Consider the following 20336-nt stretch of genomic DNA (forward strand, 5'->3'; position numbering starts at 1 on the left):
AAACCCAGTATGCGGGTGGTCAGCAGTCATCACGACAGCAAACCGATTCAAGAAATCAACACGAACCACAGCGCATGCACGTTTCTCTAGAAGTGAATATTCAAAATTTTAAACTAAAATTAATAACATCTCTTGGCAATGTGTCGCCATGATAGTTCCATGGTTGCCTCATTGTTCGGGGTAAAGTCTCAAAGCTATTTTGAAGCACTAATAAAGGCCGTGTAACGAGGCATGCGGAACAAGCTAGCATGACATTAGAAGAAAGAAGGATGTAGAACTGTCGACCATCACCGACAGGCTTTGGTAAGGGGGGGGGGAGGTTCAGAAAAGAGGCATGTTCGCACCTCGCACTCATCATAGCACTGCGGAACGTACCAAGGGGGGGGGGGGGGGTATGTCACATGACCACATTAGCAAAATAATGGCGCAGTCGTGTTGATAGCGAAAGTCTGCAGTCACACGACGTCGGTGCAGTCGGTCCCACTGTGCGCATGTAGTGGGAGTTTCGTACACAAACATCACATCTTTCTCCTACAAAACCCACGTATCTCCACACACTGAAGTCAATAATGGAGTGTGGTGGTGGGGCTTATTAAGTTCAGCCGACCAGAGGTCTCGGCTTCATAGCTCGTGACACAGCGGCTAAGGCTACATGCATACATGTACTAGTAGACACATGTCACATGACGGAGGTGTGAAACGGCTCCATTGCTCGTATCCGTGGGGCACTGGATCAGATCCGTTCGACCTCGGCACACGGAACACCGCAACTGAAATGGTGCGTATGACTATGACCTAGCTTCCGCTTGCTTATCGGCTGTTGTGGCGTTGCCGTCTCCAGCTACTCAGTGAATCACCGTCGGTGCTGACCTCTCTGTAAGAAGAACGAAGCAGAAGAGAATGTGTGTCTGGATATGCGGTTGAAATAAATATCCCCATAATCAAGTTGCTGTATCCCGTTTCAGGTGCGTCCTAGAACACTTGCTAGTCCTTTCATGTCACGGTGAACACTTCGGATGTTGTGCGGCTAGAATCATGAGGTGTTCATGCAAGACTGAGTGCACACCTGGGTGGACTTGAACTGCAAACACACACACACACACACACACACACACACACACACACACACACACACACACACACACACACACACACACACACACACACACACACACACACACACACACACACACACACACACACACACACACACACACACACACACACACACACACACACACACACACCTCGTACATTGTACATGCATCCGTTGAGAACACAGTCTGTTGTACGTGAGCAGCAAGGCTTGGTCACACTTACCGTCCAACGGAGGCAGCACGATCAGCCACGTTGCCGGCAACGCTCTTGATGATGTCGAGCAGGTGGTCGGTGGTGGCACTGGGCTCTTTACCTTTCCAGTACGATATAGCGCCGTGTATGTAGTACAGTTCCAGCGTAGATTCTTTATACCCTTGCAAGAGCATGTAGCGGCGTAGTGCGGCCGGAAAGTTGAAGAAAGTGGACCTGTCGCAGCGCTTCACAATCTTGCGAGCCACGTCCTCTGCAGAGAATGCAGCATAATACGAGCATGGCAACAAAAACAACAACAGCAGCACCACCACCACCACAACCACCACCACAACCACCACCACCACCACCACCAACGACAACAACAACAACAACAAAAACAAGCCATCGTGAGGATAAAGATTCGAAACAATCGGCAGTGGCAATGCTACCTTACATAAAGCACAGAACATTTTCTAGCACAGTCAGAGTTCCACTCTTCTTTGTCAGATTTACCGTCTGCTAAAAAGGTCAATTTCAACTGCCTCATAACTTTGTCATCTTCCAATCAGTCTCTTTCTTGCAAAAACAAGACTTTTAATTAAAGAAAGGACCAAACAGTTACCTGCTACGCGTAGTTTGTGTCCAACACTAGCAGCTATAACTTATGCAGGATGCGACGGACAACATGTAACATTTTGGACCTTTCCATAATTCTAATCCTTGGCTCTCCATCCGAGTCTTACAGGATTTTCAGAAATCAGTCAGGCTTCGCCCATCAACATGAACGGGAGGGGGGGGGGGGGGGGGCAGCAGTTCTTCGCATTGAAAAGACCGTTTGTGAGATGGAGAAGTTGTGAATAGCATTTGAGTAGCTTCAGAAGAGTTAACCGACATTTCGAAAAAGGTTCGACCTTCAATATTAATTCTGCAGTGAGAGACACTGTTTAGCTACAGTCCTTTTTTTGCTAATATACTAGTGTTAGGTACCTCCTCCCGTACCTTTTCTAGCTGGCCTGCATGCACTTGCGTACTCACCTTTTGTCTCCTTTTGTTCCGTTGGCCTGGGTAGCTACTTGCGCGCCCATATTTGCCATAGCTACCCAGGCCCTCTATCTTGCCGTTCAGACTTGATTGATCTCTCTCTCTTTTCTCACTCTCTTTTCTCACTCTCTTTTCTCACTCTTCAATGTAGTCGTTTCGTTCGTCTTGGTCTCTTGTCTCGTCGTCTATAATAAATGTCGTTCCCACTAACTTGTTCCCGTTGTCAGTCGTACTGTTTCGAACTCAACATTGGCTCCCGATTATTGAGCGACCCACGACCCTGAGATCATCCCAGCCGTCCTCAACCGCCATTCGTCTCGTCTATGTCAACCTCGTCTCATCCATGTCAGTCTTGTCTCTCCTACGCCAACCTCGTCTCGTCTCTATCAACCTCGTCTCTCCTACGCCAACTTCGTCTATGTCAACCTCGTGTCGTTCAAGCCATGCAGGTCAGCTACCTTTCTCTCTTTCTTTTTTTTGTATGCGTTCCTTCTTCGTCAAATTTATTTTCGTGAATTTTTTTGTAGTGTGTGTGCGTGCGGGTGTCCTTAATTAATATTAGGGGTCCGATCATGGTGAGCCACGCTCTCTTATTTATGTCGTATATTAAAGTGTAACTAGGCTCTATTAGCCGTGCAAAATACTTGTCATCAGAATACAATTCAAGTCCCTCGTCGAACTCCAATAGTTATTTTTTGTGCCATGTTTTGAAGGGGCGTTTGGGCCCGTTGTTATTGGCAATGTACACACTAAAGTATGAGTAGTACAGGAACGTTGACGGTTGTAATGATCTGTAGTGCATTTTTTAGTACAAACTTTTGTGAGGCCCGTGCGTTGTGTGTGTGTGTGTTTTTTCTCCTTCATTAATTTTTTTAAAATCTTTTTCTCTCTTTTTTTTCTCTCGCGAGGACGCGGGATTTTTTTCATGGAGGGGTGGTATGTTAGGTACCTCCTCCCGTACCTTTTCTAGCTGGCCTGCATGCACTTGCGTACTCACCTTTTGTCTCCTTTTGTTCCGTTGGCCTGGGTAGCTACTTGCGCGCCCATATTTGCCATAGCTACCCAGGCCCTCTATCTTGCCGTTCAGACTTGATTGATCTCTCTCTCTTTTCTCACTCTCTTTTCTCACTCTTCAATGTAGTCGTTTCGTTCGTCTTGGTCTCTTGTCTCGTCGTCTACTAGTATAATAAATGTCGTCCCCAACCTACCTGTTCCCGTTGTAATGTCTGGATAATGTGTCGTCAGTCGTCTTGTTTCGAACTCAACACTAGCTAGGTTAGCAAGTACTTCCTCCGCGTCATCGAAATTGTCGCAGTTTGACTTTTGATATAAAACGGGGTATTTACTCACCAGCACTCGTACCAGAGGCAGGGAATGGGATATAGGCGATAGTCATCAATATAGGGTGACGGTAAAGTTCTATTTTCTGTTATTGGAAGCTGGAATTTTTGAACTAGACGCAATTTCTTCGCTGATGTCGCTGCGATGGTAATTTCGACTCGCGGAGATCAGTCAGGCGTTGCAGCCTGCACATTTCTCGTGCTTATGGCCATTCACTCAAGCCTCATCACTGTTTTACCTTAGCTGGGGTGAGAATGACTTCGTGGAACAAGTGGCAGCGCTTGGAGAAACATTGAGGGGTCAGCAAACTAAATGCCTGCAACAGCGATAAAATTTGTTGCTCTGGCTGAGACACTCAGAACATGATTGTACCTGCAAGAGCCGTGTAGACTCTATACGTAGTGCTAGTGATGCACGCGCAGGTGCCGTGCCATGGTATACCAGTGATGCTGAAAAACAGGGCCCGCTGGACGCGATAGTACACTTACCTGAGCTGTGACCAAACAGCTAAAATAAATGGGCATGCCACGGCTAAAAAAAAGGTCATTTCAAGATCGAGGTGATTCCGGCGACGGTAATCAACCGACCTCGCAACGATCGTGTATTCTTACTAGGCTTCGTTGGTGGTGAAGTAGAAATCATCCAGAGCTAGCAGACGGCAAGCATAGCAGCTCTTGTCCTGTGGAGAAAGTCAAAGCGTTTGAGATGAGGCGCGACCAACTTTCAACCTTCCTTGAAATATTTCGGAACGATATTTTTGCGTCCATTGACATCAGCGACGACGAGGACTTCATCTCTGCATGAAAACTCTCAGTCCAACTGTTCTGGAACGTTACTCTAGTCTTCAGACTATCATACTGTGTAATAAGTTTTGAATGGCTTAGCTTATGGAGTTGTCAGTAACAAGTGACAAGTCACTAGTCAAACTGCGACAATTTCGATGACGCGGAGGAAGTAGTTACTGACAACAGAATTTATATACATTGTATGTTGGTGTGGAGGGCCGTGGATTATCAACCCGAACTCATCTTCAGTCTCCATAGTATCCCCCCCCCCCCCCCCCCCCGAACTAGTATGTCTGTGTCTAGCCTGACTGCACTCGGTGTTGATCAGTACACAATAAAACATATTGAAAATGATGTCATTGTAGCTATGAAGAGTATAACTAGGAGATGCAGCCATTACTAATAACCAAAACGCTGAATGCAAGTTTCTGAAGAACAACTATATTCCAGAATTGCAATTTTCGTGCTCAGTATTTCGGTGGAATATACGGAACTGAGGTGGATTACATCGAAAGGAATAATAAATAATCGCTGTTGAAGGTGTGATGAAGAAAAGAATAGAAGAAACTAAGCGATCAACCCTTTCAGAGTGCCACTTGTCAAATCACGCTAGGAAATTTGCAACAATGTGATTACTAATTGTTCGATTTTTTCCACCATAACATTGCAGGGACAGGGAAAACCCATGTTCTGCGCAAAAATTGTGAAAATTTGTTCCGCGTGCAAGCGTGAAAGTTCGATCGCACGCGATTCGCTCAAACTTCACCGGAGAGAGCTGGGAGTTGTTCGCACTAACAGTTGAGACTTTCCACCACCTGCTATTTTGTGTTGAAATTCGGTTGAGATGTGACTGAGTTACGATCAATAGAGTGCATGAGTGAGTGCCCAAGTCTCTACGGATCGATTTCGAACCATGCACGCTAAATGGTTAACATAACAGCTCACGCCGGACAGCTGATGATGATTAGTAATGTCTGCATCTCTTTTACTCTCCATACTTGTGTAATTAAATTACTTTCTCAACGTCGATTATTGGAAAAATGACGTGCCGCCGGATTTTACGGCCACGAAGCTGAGTGTAAATTTTACGACACAGCAGTGTGACGGCACAGTCATCAATGAAGTGTTGAATGTGAAATACAGTGGTCCCTTTATAACATGGCACCATCTATGTAAGGAAATTCTGATGGATTAGGGAGGGTGCTGGATTATCAAATCTGATTTTCTGCTGCAGTCTCATGACGAGGACCTTTTGGTTACTGAAAATGGTGCTGGTTTAAAGAAGGTGCTGGTTTATAAAGTGCCGGATTAAAGAGGGCCGATTATATAATTAAAAAGTGGTTCCTAGCTCCCAATGTTTACTAGGCTGTTCTGCACAGCTGGTCTCCCTCGTCCGCTAACCTGAAACTTACCGCAGCCTTTTAGCGTCAGCATTTTAGTTAGTTCCTCCGCAAACTGATGCAGATCACGGATGCGCCTCAAGTAATGGTTGCCCACTAGTAGACTAGATGTACAAGCACAGATGCAGAGCAGGCAAATATCAACAACAACAACAGCAGTAAGAACAAACATGAACAGGAACAGGAATGACAACGACAACAACGACGACAACGACAACGGCAGCGGCAATGACAACAACAGCAACAGCAGCCGCGGCGGCGATGACGACGACAATGACGGCGGCAACAGCAGCAGCAGCAGCAGCAGCAACAACAACAACAACAACAGCAGCAGCAGCAGCAGCAGCAGCAAGAACAGCATCAGCAACGACAACAACAACGATGATGTTGACAACCATGGGGAGGGTATTTTTTTTGCAGTGGCATGAGAAAACCAAAGCTAGGAATTGTGACACCCTCATACGCACGGGCATACACATATGCATGCAGGTGTGAATAGCACGTGCAAAGACAGATGTACATGTATTCACAGCATTCTGTGATCCATTTTCATGTACATACGTGGGCCGTGGGACGTCTCTTTCAGCTCCTGATTCACCCTTGCTGGTTGGCGTCGACTGAGGCTGTCGCGCTGGCAGAGTATTCCCATGACTAGTTGTCTCCCATTCACATCCACCTGTATATAGAGAAGATTGGACAAGAGCAAGTTGCAGAGCACAACAATTTGATGAGTGAATCAACAAAGGAAGAAAAAGTGTGGCTGGCTTCCGAAACGCATTTGTTAAAAGTAATCGTCACAGACTCCACTGCAGCCAATAACACCTTCTTAAAAAGTGCCTCATCTTGCTCAAACACTCCAAATGCGGTCTCTTTGCTGCATACATAACTTGAAGTGTTCACCAAATTTTCGGGCATGGCCCATCATCGGATTGAAAACAAACAGAAGAAAAAAAACCCGACGACAACAAACAACGAATTGAGTAGATATGCAATGAGGTGCTGTAGGAAAGTGATAAGAATTGGCCATGCCCCACAATTTGGTGAGCTCTTGAAGTATACAGCAAAGAGACTGGGTTTTGATTGTTTGAGTTGATGTACCCTGATGTTTCAAGTAGCACAAAACGTAACCAGTGTGAACGAGTGAGTTAAACTAGCTGCCCGAGTGTAGCTGGCCATGAGATAAAGAAAAGTGAAAGCGTCTCCTAACCAAACGAGGAAAACATGTGCTTGCATGGATGGAGGTTTGCTCACACACGTGTATGTGTGTGTGTGCACGTGTGTGTGTGTACATGTATGTGTGAGTGTGTGTGCACGTGCGTGTATGTACGTATGTAACGGGGGGGGGGGGCTAAGACAACACCATACTGTTATTCCAGTGCACTGACTCTAGTATGGACAGTGATAAGCTGGGTCTGAGGGCATACTTTGCAACGGATAACTGTACTGGCTTTTGTAGCCCGACCACAAGCAGCACACCATTAACAGCTCTCCAAGCAAAGCCGATCACAAACAGCACACCATTAACAGCTGTCCAAGCAAAGCCGATCACAAACACCACACCATTAACAGCTGTCCAAGCAAAGCCGATCACAAACAGCACACCATTAACAGCTGTCCAAGCAAAGCCGATCACAAACAGCACACCATTAACAGCTCTCCAAGCAAAGCCGATCACAAACAGCAAACCATTAACAGCTCTCCAAGTAAAGCCGTCCGTTTCACACTTCAGCTGTACAACCAGTACAATCCAGCTGACAACACACGTCCCCGTTTCACATCATGCTGTGGACACTCAGTAGTGGTCAGAGTTCATTGGTAAGCATTTTTTTATGGACTTGTTTGTATCCAGATTAGAACGGGCACATGTGGCATGTAAAGGGTGAACTAGAACATTCAAAATAATCTGGTAAATGCTGTACTTCTCTTCACGTCCGGAAGATGCATGTCCCGGTTCAGCACACTGCGCACGCAACTCGTAAAGTCGGCCCTGTAGACACGCCCTGGAAGTTCTGCATGCACAGGATCGTGCACGTGCACGCGTACACATATATACACGATCACACACATGCACTCACGCGCGCTCGTGCGCGCGCACACACACACACACATGCTTTGAGCATATATTCTGGTATTTATTCTATTATACATTATTCGATGTAGGTTCACTGATGACCATTGAAGAAAAGCGTTTCTAAATTCGACTTCTTCTATCATGGTATTATGTCGGCTTCAATTGCTTTTATTCATTGCTTTGCTGAGAGTTCTTCCTCCGAAACGCCTATTACCATATTCCATAATAATTTGACCAGAGAAACTTGACAATAGGCACCCATGTATGAATTCAGATGCAAACGGCACGTCAAGTCAACCGGTTTTCGGCCATTTTACGAAAAGGGATGACACCGCATGTCGAGTTTTGCATTCAGACTCTTCATACGGACTCCTATGCATGCCGTCGGAAGTTGCCTACGTGAGAATTGAGAACCAATGATGCTGTAGGGGAACTTGGCGGGAGTTTCCCTGGCTCTCGGAACAGCCCCTTACTGTAAGCCTAACATTTTGGCCTCCCAGGGTTAAAACCCCTTTCGGACGCATCAAATTTTTGGTCTGTACTGCTGCCGCATGTATACACTGTCACACAGAACATTGTGAAACAACATTTCGGCCGCAACAAATTTTCGGCTAAACATAACAGCCGAAAATATATATGCGCCGATTATTTGTTGACTTACAGACGGGCAAGCAAACATGCCAAACGTCAAAGTTCAATAGAGTGAAAGAAGGAACGCAAAAGTGCAGTGGAACTCAATGAGTAAGGGCCACCCCTCGGAGGAGACCTCATATAGGATACGAGTATGTCCAAAACTTAAGACACCATACACATCAACGTACTCTTACTGGTGTCCGTCGCGGTCAAGTCGTCTGGCACCATATTGGCGTGAATTTTGAGGTGGGTGAGTATCTCTGCAAAACAGACCTGAATTTCCTTCTTCTGATTACCAGCTGAACAGAAAAGAAGAAGAAGTTCCCGTTAAGAAAGAGAAAGAGAATGAGTGGCATGAGAATACTTAGACGGACGGACGGGCAGGCAAACAGACAGGCATCCAACCAGCCAGCCAGCCAGACAGGCATCCAGCCAGCCAGCCAGCCAGATAGACAGGCATCCAGCCAGACAGACAGACAGATAAGCAGATAGTCAAACACTCTGACAGTCACATGCATTGAACCAATCCCGTGTGGACAGTTAAACAAATACGCGACGAGAGCAAAATCTGCATTGGTGCCTCGTTTAGCGGATACATCTAAACCCAAAATATGTCGACTATCAAAAAGAGACATGCTCCGTGGGAACTGCGTCCAATGAATGTAACACATTCTATTACAATGATCCGTTGATACAGAGGGTACCCATGCACACCGATATCTTGCTGATAGTGATTATCACACGGAAACCCTACAGCATCACCACCTAAGCTTAGTCTCTTTGCGGCAATTTTATACTATCTCCATCCGGCAAAATATCGGCCATGGAGCCATCATTTGCTGCAAAGAGACCATTTGCTCTGGTGTTGGAAAGGGGGGGGGGGGGGGGGTCTCTGTTATGAAGTGGCTGTAGTGGAGCTAGCGCACCTCTTAAAAGAAAAAGAAAAAGACAGGCAGATTCAGAAAGACTAGCAAGGCCTCGAGTGAGTCTAAGTCTGGCCTGGCACGGTGGACTACACAACAAACCTCCTTACATGCGTCCCTCCTCAGTTTTACTCTCGGCGAATGGGGGCTGAATGTTGAATCTTGTTTTGCATAAACACACAGAGAAGAGAGCCAGGATGACCATGGGAGAGAAAGAGAGAGAGAGTGTATTCAAACAGACAGGAGCGCAGCCAGACAGACAGACAGAAAAAGAAAGAGACATACGGACAGACACAGACAAGAGGGATATTGGAGATGATGACAGAACAAGAGACAGCTGAGAAGACAGACGGTACTTCAGCAAAGTACTGCCACAAGACGTGCATGGCCAGACACCAGAGCATAAACATCTCAGAAGAGGAGCACATTATTCACCATTCCCAACTGAGCACCAGAGATCGTCAAAAAGGTCCACATCAGCAACTGGGTCAGAGGAACATAAATGATTGTGCTATGTCCCCATTCCGACTAACACATTCTCTAGTCGAATCCGTTTAAAAATGCTCTCACAAATGCTAACTGACTCGGAAGTCCTAGAAGGTTTCTTGATGAGGTGAAACACCAACGCACAATCAAATACTACTTTGCGCACAGCATACTATGATAGCAAGCTGTGTAGTAGAAATATAACAACTTCCATACACGACTGATTGACACATGTGCAGATTGGAGCCGGGGAGGAATCAATCAACATGCTGTCAATCCATCGCATGTACTGTCAATCCATCACATTCACTGGTTTACTGTCAATCCATCACATTCACTGGTTCACTGTCAATCCATCACATTCACTGGTTTACTGTCAATCCATCACATTCACTGGTTTACGTTTTCTAGGTCTACACGGTCCAGGACAGGCGGAAGCAGCTTGTGATTGGTCCGGCCATAAGTTTGTCTTTCATACAGTTTGTGTATGATATGGAGGGTAGTCACATGACTTTCATACAGTTTGTGTATGATATGGAGGGTAGTCACATGACTTTCATACAGTTTGTGTATGATATGGAGGGTAGTCACATGACGTTCATACAGTTTGTGTATGATATGGAGGGTATACACATGACTTTCATACAGTTTGTGTATGATATGGAGGGTATACACATGACGTTCATACAGTTTGTGTATGATATGGAGGGTAGTCACATGACGTTCATACAGTTTGTGTATGATATGGAGGGTAGTCACATGACTTTCATACAGTTTGTGTGTATGATATGGAGGGTAGTCACATGACCTCCTCAGCAGTAAACACACGTTGGTGCCTAAAAAATTGGTCCGGCCATGGCCTGAACAACCGGACCGGTTCCGCCGGGCCTGAGTCACCTACCATCTAATCCAGTACTTGTGAAGTCAGACACATCAGCGTCTCCCGAGGAGCTGAATTGCGATTTCTTCTTCCTGGCGCGGGGACCCCTTGATGTTGGTGGCTGGTTGCCACGCGGAGAGTGTGAGTAACGCGCGGGTCTTGGATTGTGTGCTGCTGCTGGTATGATGCCAGTGCGAGATTGGGTCGGCATTGGGGGAGAGAAAGACGCTGTGCTCGTCCCTTGTTCGCCTCGGAATGACGTTAGCCGCCTTCTGGTAGGTATCTGGTCACACACATACACACACGCGCGTGCACGCACACACACACACACACACACACACACGATTCAAAGAAGAATAGAACGTCACCCTGGCCTTCTATCCGACTTCACCTGTTAAATATGCAGGGGCATACCGGCCACGGTCAACAAAACCGCTCCTTAGTGCTTAAGTGTTTTTTTCTGGGTTTGCATTAGTATTGCATTCCATCCATTGCGTGTATTTTGCCCGTAAAAGCGGCTGGAGGTGTCCTAAGTGCTCTGCAAAAATGCACTTGCAGCCAATATTCAACGAAATCATTGTCAACACCTGAACCATGTTTTCAAAGACAGGTTTAAGGTTCATTCTCACTGAGTGTGTTCGATTTTGCATGCACATCAATTTTGAATCCATTCATGAATTACCCCCTGGCTGTTCTCATCACCCCATGAGACTAGGACGAATCGATTACGAACCGACTCCAGGGCTCATGACATGAAATCGAACAATGGGATTCCATTCATGAATTGATTCATGGCAGTGATTGCACCCACCCACTGAGTGCGACCTTGGTATAATTATACCAAGGTGACAAGTCCAGGACACGTAATTGTTAGCTGCTCTGACTTTAGTACTGTTGGGCGCCGAAGAACGGGGTGCCGAAGAACGGGGTGCCGAAGAACGCGGTGCCGAAGAACGGGGTGCCGAAGAACGGGGTGCCGAAGAACGGGGTGCCGAAGAACGGGGTGCCGAAGAACGGGGTGCCGAAGAACGGGGTGCCGAAGAACGGGGTGCCGAAGAACGGGGTGCCGAAAAACGGGGTGCCCAAGAACGGGGTGCCCAAGAACGGGGCGTCGAAGAACGGCCAGGCTAGAATTTCACCAAGCACAGCATACCAATGTATACACGGTAGTGTTGAAACGAATAATCGAATAATCGAATTATTTACAATATTCGTGGGGTGAACGAATAATCGAATAGTCGTAGGAATTATCAGAAATCAAAAAAACAAACAAACAAAAAAACGATCTATGCTCAGTGCTGACCCTACTGATATTTGCACTGCGTAGATCTGCTCGTAGTATTTTCTTCTCAAACTCTTCTCCTCCAAGTTTTAATCTCCTATCGGTATCTAGTAATACTTCTGTTCTTTCCATACGAGGGAAACATGGATGCAGTGAATGTGATTTTCGGTCTTTGACCACTTTCGACCAAGACCCTATGCAGAGCTGTATCAGGCGTTGCACACTCTGGGGGGGGGGGGGGGGTTATGTACTCTTGGCGCTACAGGTTAACCGGTTTTGCACCTCCACATAACAAAATTCGATAATCAGCAAAAAATTAAAAAAAAATACTTAAAAAGTGCTGAAAAAGTGTTGAAAAATGCGATCATGTGTATACAGTCAAATCTGCCGTTAGCGACCTCTGCTGTAGGCGACCATCTACTGTTAGCGACCGATTTTCGGTGCACCGACGGTTTCAGATACAAACTGATCAGTCCAGAGCGACCATCTGCTGTGCGCGACCAGCGACCGCGATTTCATGCACGGTGGCTGCATTCAAATCTGCTGTAAGCGACCGCGACCCAGGTTCAGTAAGGTGCGAAACTGTTCATGCCAGTGCGCTGTCAGCTGCAAAGTGTGAAAATGCGCTGTCTTGCAAGTGCGATCGACTGGCGCCTGGCCTGTACTGAGGCTGTGCTGTAGCTCTCAAGTCCAGGCAGTGTCGATCTACTGCCGTGTCGCAGACGCGTACTATACGGGTATGGTCGTCGTTGAATATCCAATAAAAATGATATTAAAAATCACATTATTCTCGTCGATTTGAGTACATGGAAGCATATACCTGGTATGCCGGATTTACCATACATCTGCCGTAAGAGACCATCTGCCGTAAGCGACCGCTTTTTCTTGCACCAAGGGGCGGTCGCTTACGACAGATTTGACTGTATATGATAGAATATAGATTATTCGTTCGATGGAGGGCGAAATTATTCGATAGATTATTCGTTCGAAGAATCCGTGTTCGGTTTTAACACTAATACACGAGGACTCAACTGTACACAATCTGTAATACATGGAAACAAGAACGGTCTAGGCTAGGAGGCTGGCCCCTCATGGCCCAGTTCTTCGGCGACCGACAGTACTGTACATGGTCCCAAACAATTAATTATAGAAAGTACATTTCAAAAAGGGCATCTCTCTGTGCAGGGCGGATTAGCTGCCTGGCTTGATTATCTCCCACCGCTTTTAGTATTGTGCCAATGTTGAAACACCTCTTCTGTACAGTGTGCGAGTTTTGAGAGGAAAAGAAAACGCGCAACAGCATTATTCGCGACCCAAGCCATCAGATAACACAGGAAATGGCTGGATGACGGTACGTACCACGTTTGACAAAGGAACCCTTCATTTATACAAAAGAAAAAGGACCAAGGAACTACAGGTTACGCTATAATGTCCACTAACACCACCAGTTACTGGACAATCAGCTCATGCGATAACATTGCACGACACTGACTGATGGTACTGACGTTCTACACCTAACTGGCTAACAGCTCTAGCACATCTTGGATGCGCACTCCAACACTCCAAGTCCGAACCCTTCATTCATCACAAACGAGAGAGCTTGGAAGCTCAGGGCCCTACAATATGCTTTTTTGCCTTGATGACCTCGACAAAAAAAAGCATAGGGATGTTATAAATTCTTTAAAAAATCCTTTTTTTAAGACATAACCTGGGATTCGAACCCGCACTATCGCGCACCCTGCATGCATCCCCCGATACACTTTGCATACATAGTAATTCTTCCAAGTTGCTTCACGTTATGATCTTGCATTTGAACGCCCTATTTTAATATGCATTGTGGCCAGCCGTCTTTGATAGTACGGTGTAGCGTTGGGACGCTTGTGACTTCAAAGCGTATAGCGTTTAGTGCTTAGAGTATAGCATATCCCCGCACTGTATCCCCATACGTTAGCGTATCCCCGTACATTAGCGTACGGAGTCTGCCTTTGTGTCAAAGCTGTTGCTCACGATTCTTTTATAGCCAGTTAGTTAATTTAGTTGCCAATCAGTTAATTTCGTTGCCAGTACATTTCAATTGCCAATTACAGTGTGTTCACTGAGACCCTTGTGCGTTCTTGCCTCCGAGAGACTGCGGCCCGCTACAAATTGGTGGCAGCGGTGGGATTCGAACCCACGCCTCCGAAGAGACTGGATACGGTACGGGATAGGTACGGGACAGGTACGATCGAGGGTAAAACGACTCCGTCTACCGCCTTGATGACAGCAAAAAAAGCATAGGGATGTTGTAAAATTTTCAATTCTCCTATTTTTTTTTTAAGGCATATCCTGGGATTCGAACCCGCACTATCGCCCTACATGCATTCCCCCATACACTTCGCATTCATACCCATTCTTCCAAGTTGCTTCACGTTATGATCTTGCGTTTGAAAGCCCTATTTGAATATTGCGGCCAGCTGTATGTGGCCAGCTGTGTTTGATGGTACGGTACGGGACAGATACGGGATAGCGCCAGGCGTGACACAAACACACAAACAAACAAACACACAAATACCAAATTAAAGCTGTGTGGACACTGGCTAGCGCCAGACGTTACTGAAGTCACATCTTCTGCATAGCTACGGGAATAAATAATCATTATAATACCCTTCATTGGAATACCTTCCTCAGTTGGATTTATAGTATTATATTTGGAAGAATTTGTAGCCGAGAGACCGTTTTTTGGGTAGTGGTGCATAATTGTATGAAACCCTTCATTGATAGTGCTATAAAACTCACCAGGGTATCCGGGTCAGGTTGTTCAGAGCATTGGGTAATAGACTGAGTATCACTGGCTAGTGATGGCTGCAGCCCCGATAGCTTCAGCAGTGGCTCGTTTCGGCACGACACTGTCATTGGGAGGCCGGTCCCGGCTGGCAATTCCGCTGTAATCCCTCCTGCTGCACTGGACCGGTCACTTGGAGCCTCCAGATTGGCGTGCATTGCAGCTGTCATAGGGGGATCAGCTGCAGTTTGCAGCGCTGTTCCGTTTGCCATGGAGTCGACCTGCTGGGGGAGGCATGAGCACCAAAACAAGCCACACGGACATATCCTCTAACGCTTGTGATCATGTGATCATCATTTGTTTTTTTCTTTTAAAAATAATTAGAGTGATTTCATATCGTTGTCATGTGATGGAATTTGTGTAGAAAGCGATCATGTCATGTGCACAGTGCAACCAACATGGCCGACATCATCATGTGACCCATAGATGCATTGTTTGACTAGAGCTTGAACCAACATGGCCGACATCATCATGTAACCCATAGATGCATTGTTTGACTAGAGCTTGAATTCAACATGGCCGACATCATCATGTGACTCATAGATGCATTGTTTGACTAGAGCTTGAACCAACATGGCCGACATCATCATGTGACTCATAGATGCATTGTTTGACTAGAGCTCGAACCAACATGGCCGACATCATCATGTGACTCATAGATGCATTGTTTGACTAGAGCTTGAACCAACATGGCCGACATCATCATGTGACCCATAGATGCAAGGTTTGACTAGAGCTTGAACCAACATGGCTGACCCGGTGTGGTCATGTGATCAGTGTGAAAACATTCTATGCATGCTGACGAGCAATCACATGCTTAGAGTAGTTTTCAACTGAAAGACCAGTTACCGAAGGTCTATCGACAATGTCCAATACTCAATTGGGAATTTCATCATTCCTTACTATCACTAAAATTACAGTAGCAATTTGTGTCACGTGGTATACGCCGCACCAGGTGATCTTAGTCAACACAGCATGTCATACTTGCATTCCGTTAACACCTGCAAACAGAACAGGCACTTTGAGAAATTCACACGCCAACCGCTCCTCCGAAATCATCTGGTGACGTGGCGTACGTGAACACAATTTGTTACAATTCACGCGGCCCTGCTGTCAGTCCACACATACGGAAGAAAGACTGCTGGACCCTGGCTCAGCTACACGTCCTACATTACACACCTATGACAAAGCCTTTTGCATCATGCCGCACACCTCAACTGCGCTCTCCAGCAAAACCCCGACACGTTGCCACAGCACACCATCAGCAACGCCACACATCCGTGGACCATTGGTACTGAGTTTTTGTTTTTTTCATACAGTGGGTTTCTAGTATAAAGCTCCCATCAGTGAAGGTAGATATTGTAGAATGTGTCGAGATCGGCTGGAGATCGCAGTTATGGTGTGGTGATCAATGGAAAGATCTGTACAGGGCCGAATGTGGCTGCTTACCCCTGTATGTATGGCATAGCTCAGGAATTTACTTACATTCGCACTGGACTGTACAGTTGAGGTGTCCGAGGAGGTGTCAGCAGTCAACGTCTGTGAAGACTTCCCTTCTTGAAGTGTGAATTTGTCCCCGGTGAGCTGTTGCTCTTTCGAGCCGCCATCTGAGGCAGTTGACATTTTCTTCTCTCGCCGCACTTCTTGCGCACGATCACTATCATTCTGGATATATTGCAGGCAAGGACATGTACATACGCGTGTGTGTACACACACACACATGCACACACACACACACAAACACACACACAAACACATACGAACACATACACACGAACACGAACACACATGCACATTTGACACCATTGCGGCAACATTGTGAAGCGTCTCACAACGTCAGGTTCGGGGAAAATTAACCACAAATACCGCCAGGGCATCCTATCTTGTGAGAGTATCCACCTGATCAGAAAACCCCGCCTTGGGTTTCCGGAAAATCGTACGAACCAGGGTAACTGATTTCTGATATCATTCAGTTAAGTATTTTTCGAAAAATTATAAAAATCCGTCCTCAGGCAGAAAGGGGGTGGGTGGTCAAGAGCGCTGGCGGAATTTAATTTTTTTGATTTTTCGTACTTTTTTTTCTTCAGTGACTTTCATATACTCGTTGCACTGACATGTAGTGCACTGTGGACGTATTGAAGGATCGCAAACGGCAGTATGATATACCGGTACATGACTCTTATCTTCATGTAGTTGTAGGACGTGCATGGCCGTCGGTAGACCTCCTACTCCGGCACTACTACTAGTACTTGACATACATGTACATGTACATGTAGGTGCAATCAGTGAACATGGGGTCAGGAGTTCTTATTTTCGAGCTGGGCATCGGTAAAAATCAAAAAAATTAATGGGAAAAAATGGGGGGGGGGGGGGGGTCAGAGGCAGTTTTGCACGAGGACGGATTTTTTAATTTTTCGATAATTACAGACGACCCCTTACCTTAAAATTATTTGAGTGTGTTAGCCCCACCTGGCCCCATCACAGTATCTGCGTTAATCTCTCTACCACTAGAAGGCAATAAGTATGGGTTTCCTGGAGAAATTGTAACGTGTGCATAATGCATGTGTTGCAGGATCTACAGTCGGGACTCCCTGAGACATCCTTCAGAATGGGGTAACATTGAATAGAACCAGGGCAGGTAGACCTTACCATCAACATGGTCGACAGTCCACTGGTATTCCTAACACCTGAAGCACCACCAGAACCACCAGCAGTACCACCACCAGCAGCAGCACCACCGCCAGCAGCACCACCGCCAGCAGCAGCACCACCAGCAGCACCACCACCAGCAGCACCAGCAGCAGCACCAGCAGCACCAGTACCACCAGCAGCACCAGTACCACCACCAGTAGCAGTACCACCACCAGCAGCAGCAGCAGCAGCACCAGCAACAGCAGCAGTACCACCACCAGCAGCAGCAGCAGCACCAGCAACAGCAGCAGTACCACCACCACCACCACCAGCAGCAGCACCAGCAACAGCATCAGTACCACCACCACCACCACCAGCAGCAGCAGCAGCAGCACCAGTACCACCACCGGTAGCACCATCACCAGCACTACGACCAGCACTACGACCAGCACTACGACCAGCATCAACAGTAGCATGATTACGAGCTCTGGGTACCGGCTGACTATTGTATCGTGCCGTCGGTGGCGTTGTTACATTCGGTGTTGTCTCACCTGCCGACGAAAGACTATCATGTTCAAACGGTGAACAGTGGTCGCTGGATTCGTCAAGTGGCTCTACGGATGTGTTACCATCGTCAGCAGGCGTGTCCGCTTGTGTATAACTGTTTAGAGGTGGGTCAGCAGTGAGAGACGGATAGGGGAGGCTACTGGCTGTGGGATCGAAGCATCCCCCTGCACCTGTGTCGTCCTGCGCAATGCACTATCAGTGAAAAGCACAACACACACACACACACACACACACACACACACACACACACACACACATTATACACATATGCATGCACACACAAACACACGTATGCATGCAAAAACACACGCATATACACACACACACACACACACACACACAAAATCGGAGAAGACACAATGAAACGAAGGAAGACATGATGAACAGTATCAAAACAGCCATGTGCCACGGGGCACGGCAGCACCTGCTTGTTATGCTTCATAATTTACAGTTTGGGAGAATTTCACAGGAAACAACGGCCAAATCGGGATTAAAGGCATGCATGGTCCGCCAGATTAAACTAATATCTCTTACGTCTTCTTGAGTGGCAGACTGGTGGTCGAGTTCTGCGCCAGTGAATGGCATTTCAGATTCTGCTGTGATGCTGTTGTTGCTGCTGCTGCTGTTGCTGCTGTTGTCGCTGTTGTCAGCGGTGCCAGAAGCCACCGGTCCTGTTGTTACCATTGCAACACCTTGGTTACTTTCCTCTGCTGGATGGTGTTGGGCGGTGCTGGTGACGAGATGCTCAGCGCGGACACGCGTGGTGCTAATGGCTGCATGGTCAGCGCTGCGGCCATCGCGTGGCGCCTGCCAAAATACAAATGCAGAGAATATTGTTCACGTACAAAGTACATAAAGATGCATATGAGGCGCACCATGACAAAAGGGTGCTTATGGCAAAAATGTCACAAACTGAGTTATGGATACAGCGCAGTGGCTGAATTCTCACTGCTTTTGTTGCAAATAAACGCATTCAAAAAGCTTGATAAATCGCAACGAAAGAAAACGTGCACTCTCAATATTGCATACTCAACTTTCAAACGATTTTTTCTCAGTTTAATGACGCGTGCCATAAGCACCCTTTTGTCGTGTCGCGGCTCATAAATCAACATGTGTTCAACCTTTTGCTCAAGGTTAGTTTGTAGTTAGTAGTGTCCGTTTTTCCAGCTGTACTGTTGCCACCATCCCTCTACTAGTAGCCAAAGAACTTTATTGAAAATCCAAGATGATCCGGAGAGAATAAGAGCAGTGAAAAGGCCTCGTCTATGGGCAAAGCGAAGCACAATCATCACCATGTCTCAGTGCAGTGAATAGATAAACCCAACATGAATGAAAAATGAGAAATGGAATAAGAGTGGTGATAGTAGCAGAAGCAGCAACTTGAGAAATATCCATGCCGATGTGAACAATAGACCATGCCTGTACTGACCAGGCTGTTATTAAGTTACCATGGCCACAGGAAATGCAGACCGTAATTATTGAAAAAGAAATATAAACTAGTACTAGTAGTGGACTCGGATGGAGAGCCAAGGATTAATTTATAGAAAAGTAAAAGGACAAAGGAACTGGTATCTGGTAACTGGTGGTGTTAGTGGACATTATAGCGTAACTTGTAGTTCCTTTGTCCTTTTTCTTTTCTATAGTACTAGTACTAAATAGTGGTTGCGACTTCGGCGATGATTTTTAGGAACGAGTTTGCTCCCACACTGGAGCTCGCGCTATTACCGTAAAGTCCGCTGCAAACGCCCACCTCATTTTTGCAAGATCTGCTGGCCTATATGCACTGACCCCATGCACTTTCACCCGCACCGTACGAAAGTGCATCTCACACCGTAGCAAAGTGACGGTAAACTATGTCCATTTTCCAGGTTTCAAAATGTTTTTGGCCACTAGTTACGAGCTAGCTCCTAGTGATTTTAAGATGTTGGTTGTTATATTTCGTAAATCCAAACGCGGCTTCGTAATAACAAGGTAGCGAAGAACAGGCTATTGCAGGAACCAAATACACTTCTAGCGGTGTTTCAAGCCATCATTCCAAATCACGCAAAGCGCAATGGCAAGGGTTTTCCTCGAGCACTTCAGAGTTTTCAACAAGTTAGCAGCGACTTTGTAGGTGTAGCTTCTGTGACATCCCCCCTGTTCGACGTGCAACTGCAATACTGTGACCTGTCAAATCATTGAATGA

At 46.4% G+C, this 20336-nt stretch overlaps 1 protein-coding gene across 5 annotated transcripts in view; it reads right to left on the bottom strand.

Moving 5' to 3' along the window:
* Positions 1 to 10: 10 nt before the first annotated feature.
* Positions 11 to 20336, bottom strand: part of LOC135812216 (uncharacterized) — a 26647-nt gene continuing 6321 nt past the window's right edge. For 2 of the 5 annotated variants that reach the window (XM_065325555.1, XM_065325553.1), the window contains exons 5-16: positions 18686 to 18958; positions 17603 to 18343; positions 16439 to 16618; positions 14908 to 15177; positions 10872 to 11133; positions 9595 to 9645; positions 8750 to 8860; positions 7777 to 7866; positions 6419 to 6533; positions 5870 to 5961; positions 1321 to 1561; positions 11 to 874 (exon numbers count right to left, since the gene is read on the bottom strand). In XM_065325555.1, the coding sequence (XP_065181627.1) occupies positions 811 to 874; positions 1321 to 1561; positions 5870 to 5961; positions 6419 to 6533; positions 7777 to 7866; positions 8750 to 8860; positions 9595 to 9645; positions 10872 to 11133; positions 14908 to 15177; positions 16439 to 16618; positions 17603 to 18343; positions 18686 to 18958 (2490 nt within the window). In that variant the 3' untranslated portion in view covers positions 11 to 810. Of the gene's footprint in view, positions 875 to 1320; positions 1562 to 5869; positions 5962 to 6387; positions 6534 to 7776; positions 7867 to 8749; positions 8861 to 9594; positions 9646 to 10871; positions 11134 to 14907; positions 15178 to 16438; positions 16619 to 17602; positions 18344 to 18685; positions 18959 to 20336 lie in introns of those variants that run through there. The other 3 variants (XM_065325554.1, XM_065325556.1, XR_010552772.1) reach the window with 3 other exon arrangements.

This window comes from Sycon ciliatum, chromosome 3 (genome assembly GCF_964019385.1).
Source record: "Sycon ciliatum chromosome 3, ocSycCili1.1, whole genome shotgun sequence".
NCBI lineage: Eukaryota > Metazoa > Porifera > Calcarea > Leucosolenida > Sycettidae > Sycon > Sycon ciliatum.